Here is a 13,576-nt window from a genome sequence, read left to right on the forward strand (position 1 = left end):
CACTGGATCCGCTTCTGGATCCGGATTGTTGCCGGTCGACCTGACGACCTCACCGGCACCGGTCCCGCAGTTGCCACATCCGGCGCCGTCCCCAGGCGGCGCCGTCCCCGATACCTCCCTCGACCCAGTTCCGGAGCCGGAGCGGCGCCGCTCTCGACGTCGCTTGTGGAGTTTTACTTCAATGAACCGGCCCCATCATTTGACAACCCTGATTATCAGGTGATGGGGGATGAGGAGTATTGGGAGGGGTCTGAGGACCCTCTGAGTGTCAGTCCTAGGAGGACTGGACAGGTCTTGGGGATGCCAGTGGTCTGGACACTTTGCCAGACACTGGCTTTGTCTCACCTTCTACCGTGGCTACGGAGGAGGGGGCATCATTCAGTGTGGTGTTGACGCGGGCGGCCAAGGCCTTGGCCCTTGAGCTCCCCGTCGCGGCCGTGAGGACTAACCTCCTCACTGAGGTCCTTAAACCGCAGTCAAGCTCGGCTGAGCCTCTGCTGCCGTTTAATGAGGCCTTAACTGACGTTCTTTTGGGCACCTGGTCCAGGCCCGCTACAGGACAGCCTCTAGATAGGAACGTGGCCAGACGCCACCGCCCGGCCCCAGGCCACCCTGCTTTCCTGTCCACCCACCCCACCCCAGAGAGCCTGGTCATCCAGGGCCTGTAACTCCCAGACCGCATTCCCGTCGGCTCCGCCTGATCGGGAATCCAAGAGGTATAGGAATTATGGAAAGAAAATATTCTCCTCCCTTAGCTTGGGACTGCGGTCTTCCAATATCGTATGCCTCTTGGGCCGCTACACCCACTCCCTGTGGGACACAGTCGCGGACGTGCTGCCACAATGCCCGGCGGAGGTGAAGGCTAAACTCGCCCATGCCCTTGTGGAGGGTCGAGATGCGGCACGTTTTTCCATCCGGTGTGGACTGGATACCACCGACTCACTGGGCAGTGCGATGGCAACGACGGTGGCGATTCGTCGCCACGCCTGGTTGAGGTCCGCCAACTTTTCTACGGATGTCCAGAATACACTCATGGACATGCCGTTTGATGGCCGTCGCCTTTTCGGCGACAAGGCAGACCATGCGCTTGAGCGCTTTAAGGACTCCGGGGCTACGGCCAAGTCCTTGGGCCTCTCGGCCCGCGCCAGCAAATGGGTGCCTTTCGCTCCTTTCGTGGCCAAGGAAGGGGCGCTCCCACACGTGCTGCCAGCCACGCACCGCAGACTAACATCCAACGCGGTGGCGGCCGTGGAAACCGCCGTGGAGGCGGGAGGGGACAACGGCGAGGCCAGTCCACACCTTCCCCCGCAGCATCCGCCTCAAAACCTTCCTAGTCCGTGCTTTCAGGCCCAAGTGACGCCAGTGGGGGGGGCAGGGTTCACCATGACCACTCCCACTGGCGCACTGTCACATCAGACAGGTGGGTGCTGCAAATCCTCCGGAGGGGTACTCCCTCCCCTTCGAGACGACCCCTCCAGCCATGCCACCACAATACCACCGCGTATCGGGGGATCATTTGCGGCTTCTGCAGGAGGAAGTTACGGCCCTCTTGGCCAAGGGGGCCATCGAGCTCGTTCCAGGGCCAGAAGTAGGGTGTGGTTGCTACTCCCACTACTTCCTGGTACCCAAGAAGGGCAAAGGGGGGCTACGCCCTATCTTGGACCTACGGAACGTCAACGGCTTCCCCCGGAAGGAGAAGTTCAAAATGCTGACACTAGCTCGGGTCTTGGCTGCCCTGGACCCAGGAGACTGGATGGTAGCGTTGGACTTGCAGGATGCTTATTTCCACATCCCCGACCTGCCGGCCCTCCGGCGCTACCTACGGTTCACGGTAGGCCACGAGCACTTTCAGTTTACCGTGCTCCCCTTCGGCCTTACCAGCGCCCCACGGGTGTTCGCGAAAGTGATGGCGGTGGTCGCAGCTCATCTGCGCAGGTTAGGGCTTTCAGTTTTCCCCTACCTCGACGACTGGTTGTTGAAGGCGGGCTCACCCCAGACAGTCGTCAGCCACCTCCAGACGACGACGGACCTCTTGCACCTGCTGGGGTTCTCCATCAACGTGCCGAAGTCACACCTGTGTCCCTCTCAAAAGCTCCTCTTCATCAGAGCAGTTCTCGACTCGGCGCAGTTTCGGGTTTATCCCCCGAGCAGCGGGTTCGGGATATTCAGGCTCTGATTCCGATCTTTCAGCCTTTATCCCGAGTCTTGTCAGGTTGATGCTACGGCTTCTGGGTCTGATGGCTTCCTGCATCCTTCTGGTGCATCACGCCCGTTGGCGGATGCAGGCTCTGCGGTGGGACCTGAAGTTTCAGTGGGCCCAGCATCAGGGCAACCTGTCAGACCATGTCCTGATCTCGGAGGGCACTGCGAGACAGCTGCAGTGGTGACTCACGGACCACGATTGGGTCAGCGGCAGATCCCTCTCCCTTCCCCAACCGGAGCACGTAGTTGTGACGGACGCGCCCCTCCAGGGCTGGGGAGGCCACATGGGAGAGGTGGAGATCATAGGCCTCTGGTCTCCGGCGGAGTCCCGGCTCCATATCAACCTTTTGGAACTGGGGGCGATTCGTCTTGCACTGAAGGCATTCCTCCCCTCTGTCCGGGGGAGTGTAGTGCAGGTGTTCACGGACAACACCACCACCATGTGGTACTGCAACAAACAGGGCGGGGTGGGGTCGTGGACCCTCTGCCAGGAGGCTCTGCGCCTCTGGCAGTGGCTGGAACATCAGGGCGTGACCCTGGTGGTTCAACACCTGGCAGGATCTCTGAACGCCAGGACGGACGAACTCAGCCGCCGGTGCATGATGGATCACGAATGGCGTCTGAACTCGGATGTGGCGCAAGGTCTCTTTCTGCAGTGGGGATAGCCTTGGTTAGATCTATTCGCCACCGAAAAGAGCGCGCAATGTCATCAGTTCTGCGTGTTGGAATTTCCAAGGCGGCACTCGCTCGGAGACGCTTTTCGTCGCGAGTGGAGTTGTGGTCTGTTGTACGCCTTTCCACCTATACCACTTCTGCCCAGAGTGCTGAAGAAGATCAAGCGTGACCGTGCCCAAGTCATCCTTGTGGCTCCGAACTGGGCACGAAGGTACTGGTATCCCGAGCTACTCAGTATGTCATTCGATCCCCAGGTTCGTCTGCCTCTTCAGGAGGACCTTCTGTCGCAGCAGCAGGGGACGGTCCTCCAACCGAACCTGTCCAGTCTCCACCTTCATGCTTGGAGATTGATCGGCGACAGTTGAGGCCATTTGACTTGCCTCCTGAAGTCTGTAATATCATTCTGGCGGCCAGGCGGCCCTCCACAAAGTCGGTATACTCCTGCAGGTGGAACAGATTTGTGGCATGGTGCACAGCAAAGGCTGTGGATCCTCTCTCTGCCCCTCTTTCTGAGGTTCTTCTCTTCCTTCTTTCTCTTGCCCAGCAGGGCTCTGCTCTGGGCACTATCAAGGGCTACCTTTCTGCCCTTTCAGCCTTTCTAAGGCTGCCTGATCAACCATCTTTGTTCAAGTCCCCTATTGTAACTCGTTTTCTGAAGGGCATCACACACACTTTTCCACCTGTTCCATTCGTGATGCCTCAGTGGGACTTGAACCTGGTTCTTACTTATCTGATGTGTGCTCCCTTTGAGCCACTTCACAACTGTCCTCTCCGCCTTTTTACTCTGAAGACTGCTTTCCTGGTTGCCATCACCTCTGCCAGGAGAGTGAGTGAGCTCCAGGCTCTTTCCTCCAGACCGCCTTTCCTTTCTGTCCATCCGTACAAGGTTGTGTTGCGGACTAGACCCTCTTTCCTGCCCAAGGTTGTCACAGCCTTCCACATCGGGCAGTCTGTCACCTTGCCCACCTTCTTTCCGCCTCCGCATCCCTCAAAAGAGGAAGAGCGGCTCCACCGTCTGGACCCAAAACGTGCGCTCTCGTTTTATCTCGATCGCACTCGCCAGTTCCGGGTGTATGACCAACTCTTTGTTGGTTACGTGGGCGCTAAGAAGGGACGGGCGGTACACAAGCGGACCATCTCTCGGTGGGTCGTGTTCTGTATCAAGGCATGCTACTCCTTGGCTAAGAAGGAACCTCCTGTTGAGCTGAGGGCCCATTCCACTCGGGACATGGCGGCTACTACTGCCCTGGGTCGGGGAGTCCCCTTGCAGGACATTTGTCAGGCGGCCACGTGGGCCTCGCTGTACATGTTCGCAAGACACTACTGGCTGGACTGTCCTCCAGGACTTTCTGGTGTGATTATTGGTTCGCAGACCCACCACCGGGGTTGGTATTGCTGGGGTATCTATACTAAGGTAAGGAATCTAATACTAACCTGTTTCTTTCAGATGAACAAGCTACTTACCTTCGGTAACGCTATATCTGTAAGAAATAGTAGTTAGTATTAGATTCCTTACCGCCCCACCCATCCTCCCCGTTCTGCGAACCGATATCTAGGGTTAAGGTCATCCCCTTTCAGGGACCTAGTTTCAATGGCACCAGTGTTGGTTTTTAACATGGCTCTGTGTTTCTGGCACGGAAAAGCTATGTCTAAGAACTGACGTCAGCACGCGGAGGCGGCGTCTAAGTACTCCGACGTCATCACGGCGCCGACGACGGACGCGGAGCCGCAGACGACGCCTACCGACGCGCAAGGGTACTGCTACGCAAAAATTTCCGGATCCAGTCTGACGCCTGGGGATATTCTAAGGTAAGGAATCTAATACTAACTACTGTTTCTTAGATATATCGTTACCAAAGGTAAGTAACTTGTTCTTCAGACCCTCACCCTCACACCTCCTCACCCTCACACTCCCTCACCCCACGTCACCCTTACCCTCACACCCCCTCACTCACCCTCACTCACCCTCACCCACCCTCACTCACCCTCACTCACCCTCACTCACCCTCACTCACCCTCACAACCCTCACCCTCACCACCCTCTCACCCTTACTCACCCCCTCACACCCCCACACACCCTCACCCTCACATACCACATCACTCCGGGACACCACCACATCACTCCGGGACACCACCACATCACTCCGGGACACCACCACATCACTCCGGGACACCACCACATCACTCCGGGACACCACCACATCACTCCGGGACACCACCACATCACTCCGGGACACCACCACATCACTCCGGGACACCACCACATCACTCTGGGACACCACCACATCACTCTGGGACACCACCACATCACTCTGGGACACCACCACATCACTCTGGGACACCACCACATCACTCTGGGACACCACCACATCACTCTGGGACACCACCACATCACTCTGGGACACCACCACATCACTCTGGGACACCACCACATCACTCTGGGACACCACCACATCACTCTGGGACACCACCACATCACTCTGGGACACCACCACATCACTCTGGGACACCACCACATCACTCTGGGACACCACCACATCACTCTGGGACACCACCACATCACTCTGGGACACCACCACATCACTCTGGGACACCACCACATCACTCTGGGACACCACCACATCACTCCGGGACACCACCACATCACTCCGGGACACCACCACATCACTCCGGGACACCACCACATCACTCCGGGACACCACCACATCACTCCGGGACACCACCACATCACTCCGGGACACCACCACATCACTCCGGGACACCACCACATCACTCCGGGACACCACCACATCACTCCGGGACACCACCACATCACTCCGGGACACCACCACATCACTCAGGGGCACCACTCAGGGGCACCACCACATCACTCGGGGACACCACCACATCACTCGGGGACACCACCACATCACTCGGGGACACCACCACATCACTCGGAGACACCACCTCATCACTCTGGGACACCACCTCATCACTCTGGGACACCACCACATCACTCTGGGACACCACCTCATCACTCTGGGACACCACCACATCACTCTGGGACACCACCACATCACTCTGGGACACCACCACTCTGGGACACCACCACATCACTCTGGGACACCACCACATCACTCCGGGACACCACCACATCACTCCGGGACACCACCACATCACTCCGGGACACCACCACATCACTCCGGGACACCACCACATCACTCCGGGACACCACCACATCACTCCGGGACACCACCACATCACTCCGGGACACCACCACATCACTCTGGGACACCACCACATCACTCTGGGACACCACCTCATCACTCTGGGACACCACCTCATCACTCTGGGACACCACCTCATCACTCTGGGACACCACCACATCACTCTGGGACACCACCACATCACTCTGGGACACCACCACATCACTCTGGGACACCACCACATCACTCTGGGACACCACCACATCACTCTGGGACACCACCACATCACTCTGGGACACCACCACATCACTCTGGGACACCACCACATCACTCTGGGACACCACCACATCACTCGGGGGCACCGCTCAGGGGCACCACCACATCACTCGGGGGCACCGCTCAGGGGCACCACCACATCACTCGGGGACACCACCACATCACTCGGGGACACCACCACAGCACTCTAATACATCACCACAGCACTCTAATACATCACCACAGCACTCAGCCCAACACCATCATCATTCGGAACCACAACAGCACTGTCCTTGCTTGCTACCAACAAGCATTGCCATAGCCAATAGGACTTGCATTAGGAAAGTGTAAACTATTGGCTTTGTGAATGACAATGCTAATAATTTATATATGTTCAAAGCCAACACATATTAAAAAAATGTGTCATTTACTATACCAATAGCTCACACTTTCCTAATGTGAGACCTATTGCATTGCAAATGCTTGTTAACCTTGGCAGTACCCCAATCAGCATCGTTTGGGATACTTTTAAGGCCTGTCTATGGGGGAAAACAACATGGTACAGTCTTGAGCGCCAAAATAATTAAAAAGTATTAAATGAGCAACTATATGCAGGCCTTACCAACGCAGAATTAAAATTAGTTGAGACTATTTCCTCAGGGGATAGCACTGATGTTGCTCCTTTGGAAGTAGCAATGGCCAGGGCAAGGATCGTTGAGATATCCTCAAGGAAGGCGGCGGACAAGTATCTGGTATGGCGAGAAAAGGCTTATGAATTTAATGAAAAGATAGGGCAACAGCCAGCCTTTAGAACAAGACCGTTCCTTGCCAAGGGCCAGATAATGGAGATTAGGGATCCTCTCTCTGGTATTCAATCTGATCAGGCTGGGATCAGAGTGGCTTTCAACAATTCTATCAACATCTGTACTCTAAGGAGATTAATGAGGATTCTCTAGTCATGGGGAATATCTCTCTGAACTTGATGAATAGACCCTGATGACAGAAGACTGGGAGGCCCTAGACATGCCCATCTCTACTGAAGAGATAGGTGCTGCTGTTGATGGTTTAAAATCTGGGAAGGCTATGGTCATGGACCTTATTTCCGCAAATTTCATAAGATATTTGCAGGGGCTTTGAAAGGGTTTTTGACCGAACAAATCCAGGAGATCCAGGAAGGGCTGCCTCCACCTAATAGCTGGTCATTCGCTAAAATAGTCGTGTTTTTATAAAAACATTTTTAAAAAACTTCCACAGAGCTGGGTTCATATCGTCCCATCACCCTTATTAAGGGACTCCAAGATTTATGCTACAATATTGGCCACCCGCTTATCGACCGTTATTAATCGGCTCACATCTCCGTTGCAGCATGGTTGTATCCCCAGTTAGGGGTACCACCGACCACATCCAGCAGGTGATTACCCTCTTTGATGTGGCTGGAGTTACTCAAGATTCCACCGCTCTTATTTGATGCCGAAAAGGCATTCAATAGGGTCTCCTGACCGTTTCTTTGGACAGTAATGTCCTACAAGGGAATCGGCCAGGGGTTTTCAAGTGCAGTAAAAGCCCTCAATCATCTGTCTAGAGCATGATTTTTCTTATGGGGGCAACTCCGAAGAGTTGGTCATCGAAAGGTGTATTAGGCAAGGGTATCCTTGCTCCCCCCTGCTTTTTGCACTCTGTATCGACCCCTTGATCGGGCAAATCCATCTTAACTGTGCAATTCAGCTGATCAAGTTAGCAGGAGGGAAGACAAAGGTTTTGGCATATGTTGATAACCTGCCTATCGCTACCTCTGTACTGAGTGGTGCTCTTATAGTGATTGAAAAGGAGGCTACGGGATTCTGCCAATTTCCTGGGTATTTATTACACAGGGAGAAAACCCAAGTCATTGTTAATAAAGAGGAAATCCTTCGACATAAGCTGGTTAGTAAAGAGGCAACCTACCTCGGGGTAGTTATTAGATCAGATGTTGGAAAGATTGTGGAGGTCAACCTCACCCCTCTAATTCAGAAGACCATACTCTAATTCTGAAGATGGAATCACTTGAGGCTGTTCCTAATTGGGAGGAGCAACCTAATCAACATTGTCTTTCTTCCCACAATACTCTATCTCCTTCGGGCTATCCCGCTGGAGATTGGTAATAATTGGTTCCAAATTCTTGATGGGATGTTGACTAGATTTGTTTGGGCATATGCAAATCACTGGTGTGTGCTCAGATTTATGACATTGCCTAAGGATCATGGAGGATTAGCAGTTCCCAACCTCAAATTGTACTTTTGGGCTGTTGGACTGCAGCAACTGGCAGCCCTCCTAGGAAAAGTGGGTGTTCCCCTTGGACAAGGTGATACGACCCCTTCCATATTTGAGCTCCTGATAGGGGATAAAATGAGAGAATGTCTTTTCCGGCAAACATATTTTTGTTATTATAAATAAGTCCACTTTAAAGTTCTTATTGCGGCCTTTAGTATTTGGGGGAAAATTTGTAACAAATTTGCCCTGGGGAGATTTAATTATTATATCCCAATACTGGATAATTCGCTGCTGCAGGTTATTTTTCATGATGCTTATATGAGTATATGGATCTCACATGGAATTTGCACACTCTGAGATTTTGTTTCGTTTAATTCTTTAAAATCTTTTGCGATGTTGTGTCAAGAATTTAAGCTTCACCATAGGGACTTTTTAAAACATCTACAAATCGGGGAATTTTTAAGGAAGAAAGGTGGTGGGTTGATGGGTTTCAATAAGGTAGAGATTATTGAATGGATTTTGGCCAATGAAACTCCGATAGGGGTTCTTTATAGATTTTTAAATAGTACAATGCAGGATGATCTTGCCAAACGTTCTCAGACTGGTGGATAAGATCAATGCCCAACCGAGTGACCTAGCTAGGTCATTGGGGGGTGCCCAGATGTTTCTAATTTCTGCTAGTCTACAGGCCAACATGTTAAGACATGCTTCAATCTTTATATTACACCCGGGAGGATAGTCAGATAGGGGGGGGGGACTCCAGGACGGGCTTCCCTAGATGCAAGGGAGTATGGTGCGGATCTTGTGCATTTGTTGGCAACTTGTCCGCCATTAGATGGTTCAAATCAGGGATTAATGATTTTCTTGTTAATAAATTGGGGTTAGACATTATTCTGTTTCCTAGGTGGATCCTATTAGGGGTCCACGATGAACTAGCTTCATGCAATGTTGAACCTTTCATGTTTATAGCTATAGCTGTCTATCAGATCTGTCTGACTACTGCCTGGCTCGACCTTCCCAACCACCAAAAGAGGGTCTTCATAAATATTCATAAACACTGAAGTGAAATCCGGCTCTCAGATGTTTAGAGATTGACTGATGATGGTCTATACTGATATATACAGCATGTATAAAATAGCAAAAAAAAGCTATTCAACCAGTTAAACACCTGAGGATACAAAAGGCACTTCTTTTAGATCAGAAGATACAGGGTCAGGAGGGATGTATTTATGTACTGTGCATCATTTGAGCCATAATTCCATTTGACACCTAAATCAAAGTAAATTGCGTGCACATCTCTTTGATTGTTGGTAGTGCTTGGTGTAAAATCACGAGTGCAGGTTGTGTGCATGGGTCTTTAACAGTTCATCTGGCATTTGACTTACAGATGGCAGATTATTATCTGTTATACCACCTGTCTTCTCCATGGGGCAGGGATCAGCCACCACTTTCAGAAAGAGTCTAACGTAAATTTTATTTTTCCTTGGGTTACGTTTTAGCTTCTTGGTTGTAAGACAAAGTGAAACAGACTTTTAATTAATTAATTGTGTGCTTATATAGCGCTGGAATCACTCCCGAAGGGGTACCTCCGCGCTTCGACCGCTGCGAAACCCTTCCTGGCTTCCCTGAGAGATGGTCCCTTAATGGGTATCTCCAGGGTGAGACCAGGCATCCCCGGCGGTCTGGTGGGGCCGTTAGTGAAGATGAGGCAAGCTAGTGCCCAGAGTTGCCGAGTGTGATCGCTGATCAGAGTGGGCACCGAGGCGAGAGAATTATCGAGTCCGCTGACCCTGGTCCAGAAACCTGCCGCGTCGGGAATCGAACCCTGGTCCCGGGCCGTCTTCTGCTCTCGGGTCTGCCGCCTCTAACCAGTGAGCCACACTACTTCACTTTGGACGCACAATTTCATTTTAGCAATAGGTCTTTATTTGTCTTGTGTATACTCTTGTTCAAACCGGTGATCTTTTACACCTATTATCTGAATTTGTTCCCCGGGGTTTGATAGCATACTTTTGCTTGAACTCCAATATGGTTTGACCATGATTTCAAGGTAACTGTTCATTAAGACCAGGCTCAGTGGAATGTTGCACAGTGGTATCCAGAATTTAAAGCCAAGAGATGAATGTTCTCTAGGTTTAAAGCCTCTGTTTAAGTGTTCTGTGGATCGTTGACACCACATTCAACGTATTGGGCATTGATGTAATATTGAAAGTTTTTGTTATTTTTTCTGCAATCTGACCCACATCTGCAATTGATTATGATATTTTCAATCCTCATGTGGATTTTACAGTTAGTCGTTAAGTATGTGTTTATATTTGATGTCGACCAATCTGTAGTCCGTATAGATTGCCCACTACTGAAATCATTGCCCGCTTTAGGAAAAATCTAATGTTTGTCCTCTGGCAAAAATCTCGTAGAACATCTACATCTGTGTTAATTTGTGCCAGAGTTCGTAGTGGCTACAGAACCTGACCTATGCAAACCTTCATTTCTGTGGGTAGATAGGATCATCACCATTGTAAGAGTATATGCAAAAATTGCTTTTTTCTTCGTTGTTTTAGAAATATTTAGAATAATAAATCAACTCAGTCGCAAATCTGTCAAGTAAATATTTTGCCTTTGTTCTAGATTACACTAGATGTACTTTTTGAAATGGGACATAAAGAGTTGAAGGACATTGGTATTAATGCCTACGGCCACAGGCATAAAATCATCAAGTATGCTGAACGATTGATCTCTGGCCAACAAGGTACAGTACAGAAATATTTTCATGCATTTTTATTTTCACTAGCTACGCTTGTAAGAGTCTTAGTCAATAAGTTTAATACTTTTAAATCTGCTACAGTAGGTAGTGATTGTTGGCCTGTGGGTTTCCAAGAAACATTAAAAAGTGCTGTACTTGCATCATTTGCACCCTTACAAGATGCTAGTGCAGATGTAATCTAAGCATTTGTTTGTCTTGAATAAGGTAAGTCTTCCACCAGTTGTAGGTACAGGCTTTCAAATAAACCTTGATGATCATTTGTCGCTGCCTGTACAAGTGCAGAACCTCTGGCAAACCTTTGAAAGCTCCCGACATTTCCTCTGCATATGTGGCCTGTGGCAGATTGATAAAGAAATGCGAAGGATCAGGAAAATCACACTGGATAAATCCCTAATACCGTCTATACATTTTCAGCATTGATCTCTACTCAATTCAAATGCTGTGCATTTGTCTTCCATCTCGTGTCCCCACTTTTTTCTCTGTGGGCGACGACCAGAGGTGTTGTCAGACCACTATGATTAATTCCTGAGCCAAGTAAAGAGCCACATGATAATTTGAGGACGAATTGCCGATAACCCTAGAGGACGAAAGCCAAAATGGGGCATTTAGGCAAATAAGGATACACTGCCCACAAGAGGAGGCCCTCTGAGGGCCATCATCCTTCAAGGCAGTAACCCCAAGGGTAGAGAAAAAGCATATAATCTCTCTCAGAACACACCATACACAAAGACTAATGTGCCAGCACATTTAGGGATTGTCACTGCTGCTCACAAATGGGTGAATGCACTGTCCTCTGTGGGCTCTCCTCCAGACAAAGACAATAAGTGGTTGAAGACACTGGGTAGAGAACTGGCAACAGTGGCAGCATAAATTTGAGAATAACCAATTCCGGTGCTCTGCTTAGAAGGTATGGCAACCAACAGTTGGAAGAAATAAGAGAACTCATGCAACACCTGCTTGCTTAGTTAAAGAAAAGAGCAGTCTGGCTTACAAGAGGGAAAGACTATTGCCAACACATGCCTTAAGTAGTCACTGGATGCTGCAAACCTGGCAATCCGACAATTATAAACTGGCACAATTTCGATTAGGCATGCTTGGCTTAGAGTAGTGGATCTGAAAGACACACGTTAGTGATAGATTCCTTACCTTAGAATAATTCCCAGCCATCAGACTGGATCCGGAAAGTTTTGCTTAGCAGTACCCCTTCGTGCCGGTCGGTGGCGTCGTGCGGCTCCGGGTCTGTCACTGGCGTCGTGAGCGCCGAGATGACGTCTTGGAGACTACTTAGAAGCCACCCATGCGCGCTAACGTCAGTTTTTTCTTTTTACGTGCCGAAAGCGCAGATCCAGATTGAGCACGTACCTCAGTCATTTTTTGACTACTCTTTTGAGACTTTGTCTCCTTCTCTTGTCTCCTGGTGCATGTAGGGATGCCCGGATTTAAGTCTTGTGGGTCGTGCCGCCATAACAGGTCGGTGGCAGACCCCCACGATGTGTGCCTCTACTGCCTGGAGACAGAGCACGACTCCCGGGACTGTTGAACCATGACCCCGAAGGCCTTGCAGGAGCGGCGCCGGAAGTTGCTGGAGGTCCGGCATTCCTCTCACTGCCGCTCGGGTCTAGGGGCCGTTCACGGGACCGGAGCTGTCGCTCCTCGGTCTCTAATTTTTCGCCTCCAGATTCCGGTAAGCGACGCCATAAAAAGAAGTCGAAGAAGCGTGTTCGCTCTCCTACGTCCCCCCTTCGCTCCCCTGAGGCAAACTAGGGGGACAGGAGCTCTGTCCCTGCGGTTCCTCTGGAGCCGGGGAGTCCTGCGACCTACCGGCTATACCCGGGTCCGCAACTCCTTAACAGTTGCAAGAGTTTCTTGCTGCCATGGACCACCTTTTCAGGCCCTGGGCCGCCGCCGGCGCGCCTTCCGTCCCCTCGGTCCCACTTCCAGATCCTGTTGGCCCAGCGGCTCCACCAGCGGCGCCAGCCCCGGCGCCACAGGATCCTGCACCGCTGGCTCCGGCCCCGGCGCCACAACGGTGCAGCTCCTACGGCTCCGGCCCTGACGCCGCCCTTGGCTCCGCACTGGGTGCCTTTTATCCCACACCTGCCCTGGTTCCCAGACCATTTTGATCTAGCCTGGGATCCGAATTAGGATACCGCTCCGGCTTGGCCCCGGCCGGCGCCGTTCTCGACGCTGCTTGTCCCTTCTCCGGCCCTGCCGCCACGACCGGCTCCCTCTACACCGGAGCCGG

The 13,576-nt window shown here is 51.5% G+C and overlaps 1 protein-coding gene across 2 annotated transcripts in view; it reads left to right on the forward strand.

Annotated features, from left to right (window-relative positions):
- Window positions 1-13,576, forward strand: part of TNKS2 (tankyrase 2) — a 691,336-nt gene that overhangs the window by 393,725 nt on the left and 284,035 nt on the right. For both annotated transcript variants that reach the window (XM_086922459.1, XM_086922461.1), the window contains one exon: window positions 11,196-11,316. In XM_086922459.1, coding sequence (XP_086778585.1) covers window positions 11,196-11,316 — 121 coding nt within the window. The remainder of the gene's footprint in view (window positions 1-11,195; window positions 11,317-13,576) is intronic.

This window comes from Lissotriton vulgaris, chromosome 5 (genome assembly GCF_964263255.1).
Source record: "Lissotriton vulgaris chromosome 5, aLisVul1.2, whole genome shotgun sequence".
Taxonomy (NCBI): Eukaryota; Metazoa; Chordata; class Amphibia; order Caudata; family Salamandridae; genus Lissotriton; species Lissotriton vulgaris.